This window comes from Haemaphysalis longicornis, unplaced genomic scaffold, assembly GCF_048455015.1.
Source record: "Haemaphysalis longicornis isolate Haplotype H1 unplaced genomic scaffold, Haemaphysalis longicornis Haplotype H1 scaffold_12, whole genome shotgun sequence".
NCBI lineage: Eukaryota > Metazoa > Arthropoda > Arachnida > Ixodida > Ixodidae > Haemaphysalis > Haemaphysalis longicornis.
The window spans coordinates 2612755-2626314 of record NW_027526225.1 but is presented as its reverse complement, the minus strand read 5'-3'; the positions used below and the strand labels follow the sequence as shown (position 1 = coordinate 2626314).

General features: G+C 47.9%; 1 protein-coding gene and 1 non-coding gene across 5 annotated transcripts in view; both read right to left on the bottom strand.

The window, feature by feature from the left end:
* Positions 1 to 9448: 9448 nt before the first annotated feature.
* Trnac-gca (transfer RNA cysteine (anticodon GCA)) lies at positions 9449 to 9520 on the bottom strand. The gene has a single exon. It is a non-coding gene; the product is annotated as a tRNA-Cys (tRNA).
* A 3070-nt stretch (positions 9521 to 12590) lies between these two features.
* Atg10 (Autophagy-related 10) overlaps positions 12591 to 13560 on the bottom strand; it is a 66153-nt gene continuing 65183 nt past the window's right edge. For all 4 annotated transcript variants that reach the window (XM_077692732.1, XM_077692731.1, XM_077692730.1 and 1 more), the window contains one exon: positions 12591 to 13141. In XM_077692732.1, the coding sequence (XP_077548858.1) occupies positions 13015 to 13141 (127 nt within the window). In that variant the 3' untranslated portion in view covers positions 12591 to 13014. The remainder of the gene's footprint in view (positions 13142 to 13560) is intronic.

The following is a 13560-nucleotide window of genomic DNA, read 5'->3' as shown; positions in this document are numbered from 1 at the left end:
CGATACTCCAACGATCCCAACACCCGATACACGGATGTCGCAACCTACCCAAACCGAACAGCCCATACAATGGTTGCCCTCAACGCTCAAGGCTCTATCCTGACATCCGCCACCATCGCTGATACCAACACCACTACTGCCGAAGAGACAGCCATAGCCCTCGCCGCCACCACAGCACCTACCGGCTATGTAACCATTCTTACCGACTCACAGCAAGCTTGCCGGAACTTTCTGACCGGATGCATTTCACCTCCCGCCCTCAAGCTTCTCCAGACAATAAAGACCCTGCCCTACATCCAAGTTGTATGGACCCCAGGTCATGCCTCACTCCCAGGGAATGAGGCGGCACATGCCGCTGCCCGCGATATCTTACTCCGGGCATTCCCATCAGGGGCGGGCAACTCGGCTGCATCGTCCTCCAACCTTCCCGTTCCCAGTCGCTACACTGATATACTGCACCACTACCGTCAGAGCCGTCTCCATTACCCACCCCCTCATCCCTCCCTCAGCACTTGCGACGCCCGAATATGGCGCAGACTCCAGACGGAAACTTATTTTAACACTCGTATTCTTCACCATATATCCCCCACTACCTACCCTTACAACTGCCCTACCTGCTACACTCCCAATACGACGTACCATCTTGTATGGGAATGCGCCGACCACCCGAACCCCCTCCCTTCCCCCACCCCGGAGCAGTGGGAGTGCGGGCTGACCAGCTCTCAGCTCGGGACTCAGGAACGCCTGACCTCCCGGGCTAGAGCAGCAGCAGTCGCTCGCGGCTTTCTGAACTGAGAAGAGGCCACCCACCTTCTTTTTTTTTTTTTTTTTTTGTCGGCTCAAATAAAAACGTTTTTTCCTCCTCCTCCTCCCCTCCCCTCGTTTCGGCTGCTCTGCGGGCGGCCGATGGTTTCGCTCCGTGGGCAACTTGTGTTGTACTATTTATATTTTTATTCCCGCTATTTCTTGTTTATACATTTGTATACCTTTTTGCGTGTGTGTGGCTTACAGTTGAGGCACGAGCTGTGACACAATGCTGGCGAATTAAAATGCCAGACACTACAGAAATATATATATATATATATATATATATATATATATATATATATATATATATATATATATATATATATATATGTGTGTGTGTGTGTGTGTGTGTGTGTGTGTGTGTGTGTGTGTGTGTGTGTGTGTGTGTGTGTAGCTAAAACTGCGTCGCAGGAAACAGCCACAAACTGCTCATCTATACCCATCAGTGGATCTCTAAAAGTGACAATTTTTTTGCCGCTATTTGGCCTCCCAGATAACTATCGCAAAAATAGTGCGCCAAGGAGATAACTTTTTTACTTAGTTTTATCTCTGCTGCGACTACCGTGACTTCAAGCTCACGGGCAACTACTCATTAGTCCCAGCGAAAAGAATATACGTATCTGAGTGAGTGTAACAATGCATTGAATGAGAGGCCATGGGGCCCTGGGGGAGCAAGGATGAGGAGAAAAGGGGAAGGTCACAACTCGAACAATGAACACAGTTGCAGTCTTGTGGTCCTAATCGCAAAATGAACACCTTAAAATCAGTCAGTGGCAGCAAAACGCACAGTTCCCACTTAAATGTACAGTTCACACTGTGAACAATGCGGTTCACACTGAAAACAGTGCACGCTGCAGACAGTTCACATTGTATACCGAACGGGGAAGTCGGCCAGGCTGCTACACCAATTTGTAGAGTCTGTTTTCAAGGGCGTACTCGGTAATTGCTTCTAGTGCGGCGGGATCGTCACGGACCCGACGAACATGTTCCTGTTCAGTCGTAGGGGCGGGACCTAGAGTTAAAAGCTGGTGGCGATTACGGTCGAATAATGGACAGAGCCAAATTAAGTGGTAACGATTTTGTGTGCCTTCCCGATTACAGGGGGGGGGGGGGGGGGGCATCAGCACCATCCGGATCCTGCTGGAGCTGTCTATTTATAAATAACGTATCTTATGCAGCAAAATCTCTGTGTGCATGAAGCACAAATTGTTGAAAATAACTCATCGGCATTGGCAACAGCGTAAGTGGTAGCACGCATGATTACTGATATCAAACTCGGCCTGATGGCTTCAGTGAAGAGACTGTGGTCAATAGCCCTGTACAGAAGACATATATCAAACTCCTCGAGTACTTCAGTTGCTGTACAACCCAACTATTACTTAGCCCTTGGTTGGTATATATTTTCGATATTGTTTCCCTAAATTGTTATGACCAGCAGTGCAAATTATGCCGAATTCATGACCGAGTGTAAAACGTGTACGTTTGAGCTGGTGTCTCTCCTATCAATGTATCATCCTTGCAAGAACGATTCACACCTTCCAGTGCTGTTAACAAAATGTCAACGTTTTCCTTAGTGGCACTGTTCCTGAAAAAGAATAATGCAATGAAGTTAATGTTAACGAAATTCAATGTAATTGTGCTTATGAAAGTGACAAAATGTAGCAGCTCATGCAGCTGTAATATTTCGCAAGAGTAGGACAGTTTCTAAATGTAGTCAAGGGTAATTGGCTGCCTTTCTTGTAATCCTTACCTGAAGCACCGAATCGTGTTTTGAGGTGTGTATATAGTGAAAGAGCACCCAACTCAATTGTATACCCTTCTGTGTGCTGTAGGATGAGCTTTGAATGAGGGTGTTTGCTTTCCGGACCGTGTATAATTGCCACATGCGCGTGAAAGCGTCCATCCGCGCGCGCGCACTTCGAGCACCGAGTCGAGCGCTTATCTAGGAACACGATCGGAGGTCAGCGTCAACTTGCAGGTGCGCAAGAAGAGCGCGGAGAGATCAGGGGCTCAGGTACAAAAGGTTAGGTTCTACCACATGTGCGTCAGCTTCCCCAGCGCTGCAGGCCAGCCCCGCCCACGGAGCGAAACCACCGGCGGCCTGCCAAGCAGTCGAAACGAGGGGAGGGGGAAAAAAGAAAAAATCCACCTCTCATGAAGTCGCGCACATATAGGTAGAGACGTCACGGTGCTGCGTCCAAGGAGGTTAAAAAATTGCAATTTTTTTAACCTCTTTGGCTGCGCCCCTGCTTAGGGGGTGTGGTCGGCCTGGGGGCCCTACGGGATATGGTTTGGGAATACGCGGCCCGGCAAGCTGCACTACAGCCGAGTGCCAGCTGCGCCGCTTTCTCCCGGATGCCCCGCACCAACAGGGAGTGCGAGCATTTTAATTAAACGGTCTCACTATTCATGATTTGCACATCTTAAAATCTGTTGACGTAGGAAGCAACGTATATAACCGCCTTACTTGGCCTAGACACTCCTTGCATAATCGAGAAAAAAAAAGGAAGGGGGCACCCGGGTTTGAACCGGGGACCTCTCGATCTGCAGTCGAATGCTCTACCACTGAGGAGTGCGAGCATTTCAAACGGTCTCACTTTTTTTTTTCTTTAATACATGGAAATTTTAGAGAGAAGTCAGCCAAGACAATTGACACACAATATAAACACTAACAGACAGAAAAGGGTAAGCCCGTTAGTCTAACAAAGGTCGGCACCAATTCAAAACTCAGGCAAGCAAACGCACGCATCCAAAAGATGCAGCCACTCTGGTGGATCACTCTGCGCGACGTAAACGCTCCGTACCAACGCCGCCTGTTCCCGAAAAATGACCTTGGTCGGCCTAGGGGGTTCAGCATGCCGATCAGTCATGCGGCACTTCCACAAGCTAAACAAACCTAGGAGCACAAAAACGTCATACGGCACCCGATTAACGTCCTCAAATGGCAAGAAGCGAATGGTGTATGGGGTGATGTCAATGTCCTTTTTTAGTGTCCGTTGCAAAACGTCCCAGAAAAACACCGCGTCACGGCACAGCACAAAACAGTGGTCAATAGTTTCTGGTTGGTTGCACAAGCGGCAATTGTCTGACCAAGGGATCGACATTCCTTTGTCTCGCAGCCATGTTTTAACTGGAAGCGTTTGCGAATGAAGCTTAAAGAAAAACGTTTTAGCATTTGGCGGCACGCACATACGCTTGACACGGTCTAAAACATTATTCGTATGGTCCCGCAAGTATGGCTGGCGATAAAGAGGCACGGGGAATAGATTATGAATTAAAGTGTTCGTCATAGCTGTCCTTGAAAGACTAAACAGGTACTCCAGAGAAAACCGCGCAGTAAGGAAATGAAAAGTATCTACAACTTCTTTTAGAAAACCCCATGGCGGCTTTTGGTTGACCTCACCCGTAGAAACAAGGAGAAACGGCAAATGGTAACTTATGCGCTCTTGAATTACAGTACGTAAAAATGGATGCTCCGCCGACTTGTAGAAGAAAAACCGAGACACAAGTTGGTGCACAAACAAATGCATTAACCCAACACCACCAGACCGTAAAGGAAGAAACAAATTATCTCTGCGCATTGGCTCCCATTCAGATCCCCACACGAAGGTAGCAAACACTCTGTGTAGAGCCTGGACTTTCGCCCGCGCACAGTGCAGTACCTGAAGCACATAAACAAGCTTTGCTACCAAGAAGACATTGCAGACTTGCGCACGGGCAAATACAGAAAGTTCTCGCCCCATCCATGCCTGCGAGGCACGCTTGACATGCGTGAGTGCTGAAGACCAGTGTGGTCCTGAGTTCCTTATTTGGTGCAAAGGCACGCCAAGGTACTCAAGCGGTGTGCTGTCCCAATTAATACCTGCAAATTTGGAAGGTTTGGTTCCCCACAGGCCAAGCCAAAACCCCTTAGTTTTCTCCATATTCATGACCGCTCCAGACACGTCACAAAACTCCTTAGTCAATGCAAGGGCTTCGTGAACACTACGCTTGTCAACACAAAAATAGGCAATGTCATCAGCATACGCAAGAACTTTAACTTCACATGACGCTAACGAAAAACCACGTACTCTTTGACTCTTTTGTATGCTAACACAAAGAGGCTCTATGTACAGTGAAAACAGTAGCGGCGATAGAGGACAGCCCTGTCTAACAGACGATCTGATCTGAACTGGCTTCGAGAGGATGCGATTGACGACAAGTTGTGTAGTGCAATTCTTGTAGCAAAGCTGAATGCCTCTATATAGCACATCACCTACATTAGCCGCTTCCAAAAGTGCAAATAAAAAGTCGTGAGACACCCGATCAAATGCTTTCGCAAGGTCAATTTGGATAAGGGCCACCTGTTCAACCGAATCAGACACGCATTCCAATATAGAACGAGCAATATGTACATTCGTTTGAATACTTCTGTTCCGAATACCGCATGTTTGGTGAGAACCAACTAAACTAGAAATTACGTGTTGAAGACGGTTAGATAAAACTTTGGCGAATATTTTATAGTCAACATTGCAGAGAGAGATTGGCCGATAGCCCTCTACAGATCTCAGCTTGTGTTCATCCGCAGTTTTTGGTATTAACACTGTGTGCCCTAAGTAAAAGGTAGGGGGTAAAACACCGTGATCGTATGCGGCTATGAATATGTCCAAGAGGACTGGAGCGAGGATATCAGAAAACTTCTGATAAAATTCCCCGCTCAGTCCATCCGGTCCAGGGGTCTTGTTTGTCTTAAGCGAAGAGATGGCAATCTTAACCTCTTCCAGTGTAATAGGGCCGGAAACCCCGGCACACTCATCATCCGCAAGCCTTGGAAGTGCCCCAATGAGAGAATGAAAGCCACGCTCTTGACCCACGACATTGGACCCACCAAATAACCTGCTGTAATGAGCATGGAATGCACCGGCAATATCAGCTGAGTCAGTATACCTAGTACCATTATAATTAATCTCAATTATCTCCTTTGCAAGAGCCGATTGGCGCTCATCACACAGCGAACGGCGAGTGGGATAACTGTCATAAAACCTTCGTGTTCTGGACCGAATTAATGCACCGTGGTATTTTTCAGTAACATATTGCTGCAATTGTCCTTTAGTTACGCCAATTTCATCTATACTTGATCCAGGCATTGCTGCCTCCAGTTCGTGAAGGTCCACCAGTGTACGGGAAAGTTCACGAACATGAAAGCGTTTTAGAAACGCAAGACGAGCTGACTCTTCTATAGCCAAGTTTCGCACCTCTTGCTTAAAAAGATCCCAATGTTGATATAATGAAAGCTCAGCTATTGCAAAAGTGTTGTGTAAACACTCCGAAATACGTCTGCAAAAGATTTCATCGGCCAATAAGGAGACGTTGAGCTTCCATAGATCCCACTGAGGCAGCACACCACGCGGCTTTGAGCTACCGAAGTAAACAGATACCATACAGTGATCGGTGAAAAAAATAGGGCGCACAGTATAGTCGGAAATCCCAGAAACTTCTTCTGCAGAAATGTAAATTCGATCCAGGCGTGCATTCGAGGTACACTGAAAGTGAGTGAAGTGCACGGAACTCCCTTTCCTCTCTCCAACATCAACAAGACCATGCTCGTGCACTAGATCAGCCAGGATGGCTGCGCTGCGGTCATATTGCACGCTAAGCCTAGAACGATCCTGCACATTACATACACAATTGAAGTCCCCCATGAGGAGGACTTTTCTTTGCGTACGTAGAAAATCCCGAACCGACAGAAAAAACGACGTACGCTCACGACAGTTCACGGGGGCGTAGAGGCAAATGACACGCCACTCAACACCTGCAATGACAAGGTCACAGCAAATAAACCGCCCCGAAGTATCGGTGCTACACGAGAGACAAGAAAACCCTATGCCCTTGCTGATGAAGACAAAGCATCCCCCAGACAAGCCTGCGGAGTGGCTAACACAAACACTGTACTGCTCTAAGAAGGGCTCTAATGCTGCCGATATGTCCTCATCTCCACAGAGCTTTGTTTCCTGAATGGCCGCAATGCTCACGTCCATCCGTTTAAGGAGGCGCAAAAGCTGGTACTGTCGTCTCCTGTTCCTCAAGCCTCTCACATTAAGTGTGGCAGCGTGCAGTGCTGTGACACTTGCCATACTGTGGGAGCATCTCACGTGTCCTTGTTACCTCCAGATAAACCACCCTTGCGGATGGCCTTGGATGACAGTACCTTTCCTGGCTTCTTGGAACCAGCCAGCGGCACAAGACCACTAGCCAGAACAGCAGCGTCGGAGGAGTCCAGTACGGTGGACGCCTGCTTTTTGCCCGCGATGGATGCCTTCTCGCCATCCACAGGAGCAGGCCTTTTCATCGGCCCGCTGCTACCACCCGGAACGTCGTCAGGCAAAGCCACAGCATCCGCCCAAGATGATGAAGCAATCTCCATGGGGCAAGTAACGGAAGCATCGCCCCCAACGTCACCGGGAGACAAGTCGCTCCTCTCATCATCGCTGGCAGGCAGTGGTACTGAAGCATGGTCTTCCTCCAAGGCGTCAATGGGAGTCGCGGAATCCATGCCAATCGGCTCCCCCTGCTCATCACTTGTCGATCCACTTATCACTTGACCAGGTGGCACCGTATGGGGCTCCACTTGCTCACTCTTCCCCGCTGCAGGATTTGTTGGCACAGCCTCGGGAGGTCCAGCCAACACTGGCTGGTTAACTTCCCCCGATGCGTCCACTACCTCCGTGACATCCATGATATGAGCGGACACATCTTCATCAGTTGGTAATTCGTGACCTTGTCGGAGCTTGTCCGCATATGTCATGACACACCTTTCTGCGGTGTGGCCATACCGACGACACTCGGTGCACCGTGGGGTACGACACTATTCATGATTTGCACATTTAAAGGGACACTGAAGTGAATTTGTGAAGCTCCCGTTTTTGCTTGCACTGCGTAGACTGGCTCAAATTAGCACACTTTTCATCATTTATCCGGTTGACTAATCGGTAATTATTTTACAAAGCGCGAAAGAAGAAAAACTACCATGCGCGGTTTGCGGCGGCAACACCAACTAAGCTGTGACGTTGGGAGGAGGGGGCACCGTGATTGGACGATGCCCAAGGTTAGCAATCAAACAAGTTTCGGTTTCGGTTTCGGTTCTGTAAAACAACATGTTTGACATCCGATGGCATCGTTGGATGGGCATTCTCAATATCACAGTAATCGTAGTACCACGCTTCTGCCATGTTGTCGACTGTAAAATGCATAAGATAAGCCTCCCAGGACGGCTTGGAATCGTAGCATTCATTAGCTGAGCCCTACGCAGTGCATGAACGCCCTCCGCGTCCCCGCAGACGCTCAAATGCATGCGCTTTTCCCCCATATTTGGAGCTTGCCTCACTCATGCCTGTATCGTAAAAAGCGTGTTCGCACCAGTCCAAGGGTCTATTGATTCTGGCCTGGGCCCACTGACTGCATGCAGTCGGTGCATATGGCAACAGCACGCCAACGAGAACTCGCTAGCGCGCCAGTGCCATCCTGCGCGAGTTCTGTGGACTAGTTCGTGGAGCAATGAACGTTGCGGCCCAAAAAAAGGTGAACCCAGTATAGAAAACATCGGCGAAAAAGGAAAAAGTGAAGTTATAAAAAAAAAAGTATTACCCGCGGGGATTCGAACTTGTGACTGGCAAAATAACTCGGGTGCCATACCTAGCGCTCCAGACCACTGGGCTACAAGCTTTTTTTTTTTAACGGGCGATCCCGGTGGTAGAAATATTAAGCTATATAATGTATAACCAGTTTACACTTTTATTTAGTTTTAGTATTTCAAGCAGCTTAGGTGACTATTTGTTGTATTGCGCTCGTGCAGTAAGCGTCCCCCGAGTTTCCACAATAGCTCACGTCTAGCAATTGCATTTCGTAGACGGAAAAGCGTTCGCAGATGCGTAGTCGTGCTGCTGACCGCTGTGCTTGTTCGCCCAGCGCAAAAAAAGTGCTTCCCGCAACCTAGTTTTACGCTGTACGATAAAAATATCAGTTGATTTTATTTCCTTAGTACCTATATTGACTTCGCTGACTCTTCTCCCCCTTCAAGAGGCCTTGTATTTTCCTACTGGCGTACCAGTCAGCGAAGCGTCGCATGTGCGCTTGTGCAGCGCTTGTGTTAAGCGACCTTGACTTGGAGCTAGATACAGTGTACAAACTAACGAAGAAAAGAAAGGCACATTCTTCCATTCCCAAACGTGTTGTGGCTTAGTTTCAACTGATCGAGCGAATTGCGACGATCCGTCGGCGGCCGGCGGACTAAACGCTGGGCCGACTGACTCGGTCGCGGACAGTAGCGCAGCGCGGACAGTAGCGCGGACATTAGCGCAGCCAATTGCCAGCTCCTCTCTTGCTGACGTCACACGAAAACGCCACAGAAAATGGGCGAGCGTAAAGAGAGGAGGACAGCATTTTCGAATTGATTTTTCTACTAAATAAATTCGCGTAAACGCGCTCAGAGTGGTCGAAACAGGGCCTAGGGACTCCGGACTGCAATTGCAATTTGCGCTCGTAATCCTGCATTGTTTACAAATCACTTCAGTGTCCTTTTACAATCTGTTGACGTATGAAGCAACGTACATAACCGCCTTACTTGGCTTAGACACTCCTTGCATAATCGAGAAAAAAAAAAGGAAGGGGGCACCCGGGTTTGAACCGGGGACCTCTCGATCTGCAGTCGAATGCTCTACCACTGAGCTATACCCCCGGACGTCCGTCAGGCTACGAAGTGGACCGACCAAATCGTGCACAAGTTCATATATATGTGTGCGATTGTCGCATGGGCATAGATTTATTTCGTTGTTAACATCAAATTGCTGCAGTCACTTGTAAAGCCTGCTGACTCAAGCGCACAGCTCGCTTACTTGCGGGCTCTATCACCACTACAACAAAGCTTGTACCAATAGTCTAAGAACGTTAGCTTGTACAGGGTTGGAACTTCTACGAGCTAGTTTTATTTGTGCATGATGGTCAAGGTTACACGCTGCCTTATTTTGCTTGCGAACGGACTGTGTACAGGGTTTGTTGGACTGGAATGAGCTTGCGGGTGCGGCAGCGACAACGCTACCATTCAAGGTAGCATAAGCAAGTTAGGCAAAGAGCGGTTCATTCAAACGCACCATCGCGTCACGTTGCTTCCGAGTAAAATATTAAAACTGAGCGTGGCATTATTATAGTTCACCGAAACTTCCTTGGTGAATTCAGCGGCGGCAGGATTAACAGCAGCTTTAAACTGTAATAAGCAGAGCTAGAAATATTTTCGTACAAATGTCACATGGCCCTTAGCAAAAAAGTTCGCGTAAAAATTTTATTTCCATGAATTTACTCCGGAATGGAGACAAGGGGACGCAGTACTTCAGTCGATGCGTGGCTTCTCTGCTGTGCTGTGGCCATTACGCGCAGGGTCCTTTCTTGTCCATCTGACGCTAGCGATCAGGACGACGCGCGGTCCTCACGAAAGGACTCGCCGCTCTGCGCGAAGGAGAAAGCCGGCTCACCATGGCGAGAAGCACGTCCCCCAACAACGAAAAAGTTCTTGTAATAGCTGGCAGGAGTATGTCGTGGGGACCCGGCGCCGACGCGCCGTTGAAGCGTCTGACGCAATCACACGGCTCCTCTGTCGCAACCGGTACCCACAGCTTCACCATGTCATCGGGTACCTGTGGCGTAAGCCTGGCTAGGCCAAACTCTCGCCAGGTGTACGTGCGCGCTGATGTGACTCAAGACTATGTTCGCATTCTCTCACATTACACCCTCACCAAAATTAGCCAAACTGCAAGTTAATTAACCCATCTCGATCTATATATCCCATACTGGTCGTTCTGATTTAACTAAACTTGGCCGCACTGCACGGACCACTAGCGAAGCCCCCACGCGCATCCGCTTAGACATTAGTAACATTAATACACTTGTCTCGCCTGTACCGGAGCACATGCACCCCACCTAAGTACAACCAAGGAAAACGACAGGCTTGCGGTTTGGTCTACGTAAGTCAAAATATTGCACCAAGCCTGACACTCACCACTAGGACGCTGCTTAATCGATACCCCCATCGACTGGCACATGCACTGGCCGTAAACTAGAACAGTAGCGTCAGAACGGATCACCCTTCTAGATGAACACCTCAGTCACCACTGGTGAAAAAACAGCCGCAGCCTCCACAGACTTCATGACCATTCTTACAGACTCGCAGCAAGCAGGCCGCAACTTTCAGACAGGTCGCATCTTTTCCTTGGTTCTAAAACTTCTCAAGGAAAACAAGAAGCTTCCCCACCAGAAACTGATAAGGACCCCCGGTCAATTCCTTGAAAGGAATGAGACGGCTCACGCTGCTGCCCACGTCCCAACGATCTCGGCAATTCCACCCTCCCATCCCACCCAATATATTGGAATCCTTTACCATTACTGCCAGTCTAGACTAGAGTACCCTAGTGCCACTAGGTTAGTCATTCGGTGGGCGAGACTACAAACCAATACTCCTGTACTCCCCAACGTCTCTGTTTCATGCCCCTACGATTGCCCTGCCCGCAATGTACTGGGACCCACATAACACCTCGTGCACTATTGCTCCCCCCACCCACATCCTGTACCCATCCCATTCCCTAGAGCAATGGGAGAGCAGGCTGACCAGCTGGCGACTTGAGGAGGACAAGGCATTCCTGGTCAGTCAAGCCTGAGCAGCAGTGGTATACCGTCTCATTTTCCCCCCCTATTCCTCCCCACGTACGTGGCGCACACACCCACGCTCGGATCCGAGATCAAAAATCTTCGTGAGCCATTCCACTCCGTGAAGGTGAATCACCAGAGAAGCCTGTTAGCACACGGCATAGAGGTTACACAGAATTTAGCCAAAAGGTATAAGGAAATTTTCTTTCTCTTGAGCGTTGATGGCGGTCATCCCTACGCGCGTGCATACGTGCACACGCACACACAATTTATTGTGACTCTTGCTGATTTTGAAAATGAAGCGTCTTATTACCCTAGCCTTATAAGCTTCCCCGAAAATTGGTCAAACTTGACATCTACATGCTATAAAGGTCAGCCTGTGCACTTCACCGATGGAAGATTCACTTCTCCATTGCATGAAGCAAACGGCTTCCTTGAATCAAGGCAAATTCTACTTGTGTGTGCATGCGTGTGCGTTTGAGGATTATATATTTGTATGTATGTATATATATATATACATACAGACACACACACATACATATGAGGAGCTTTTTTTTTCGAAACGAGTCAAATCCACCCGAACAGAATTTTAGAAACAAACGAAAATGTAAAACAAGTCATCTAATAGCTTCGACAGCATTGAATTTAGGCGAAGTCACCAATTTTCGCTTGTTTCCGAAACTCTGTATAGGTGGATTTGACAAAGCTCCTCGTAAATATCTACGTACAGTGAAAGCTCGTCAATTTGAACTTCAACAATTCGAATTTATTCGTAGTGCAAACTGTACAGTTTGGTCCGGCCAAGTCTCCGTAGAAGTCTATGCATGAAGAAGCCCATTAATTTAAAGTGCTGACATGCCCCATTCCTTCCCCCATTGCAGTGTACTGTTGTTATTGGTCACTTTCATTAGTTCAAACTTTCGTTAATTTGAACTGAGATGTTGTCCTTTTGCGGTTCGCATTAACGAGTTTTGACCGTGTATACATATATGTATGTATATATGGAGGGGAAATATGCGGGGGAACGTGCACTGATGAACAACTAATGCAGTACGCGTTTGCTGCTTTTGTATCTTACCTTTTTTGCTTTGCGAATATAGAAGAAAGGAATGTGAAAAAAATAGTTTTTTATTCGTAACTGTACAATAAACTTGCCGCACGGGCAAGCAAGTTTTCATCAGCAAAACAAGGAGAAACCGAGAGAAAGGAAACGGTTACAATCAAATGAATTTTCAAACGCATTCTCGTTGTCCCACAGAAGAAAAGCAATGAACGAAGAGATACCGCCAAGCACTTCAGTGCAGCCTATTTTGCTTCCCAAACCCAGAAGGGACAACCATAGTTTAGAATGCACAGCAGTTTTTTTTTTTTTTTTTTTTTTTTCTGTTTTTTTCCTCCGGAACTGGTTTCGTTCGGATTCCTCGCTTCCCAGCAGCGCAAAGAACACACGGTCGACAAGAGAAACATGAATTTGTTTCGGGCACCCCAAAGCGCATTAAAAGTCTCACTGGCCGTCTAATGGCCGACCAATAGCCGTCACGTCCGGTTGATGTCACGTCCGGCGGCAGCAAGGCCGGCAATTGTGGAATACTGGATGGGCATTTCAAGTCCGACCACAGGAGCTATTGTGCTGAGCCAGGTGACGAGGTAGTTGGCGTGCTTACTGCGAGAAAGGAAAAAGAGTGAAAGGATGGAGAATGGAAGCAAGATGCACACCACGCCACCCCATTGAAGGCGGGATATGGCTCTTAGACAATTTCTTTTAATGGTTAAGCAAGCTCTGTGAAACTTGTCAGTCGTGGTGCTTTTGCCGCACTGATTTCAAATATGGCATTATTTTTTGAGTACGTCAATTAGTTACCCAGATAATTAGAGATAATTATCCATTTTCGGAGGAAGAGTAGACAAAGCAGGGTTAGTCATAAAACTGTAATCTTTGCATTTTCCAATACTATGAACCCGGGTCAGTGCAATGTAAGAGAATCTGTTTTTTGATGCACCGCTTGGAACTAATTTTACAGCTCATTAAACTTTGGTGTTCGAAATGCGCACTCAAAATGGTTCCTTTCCACTGGTGCCGCC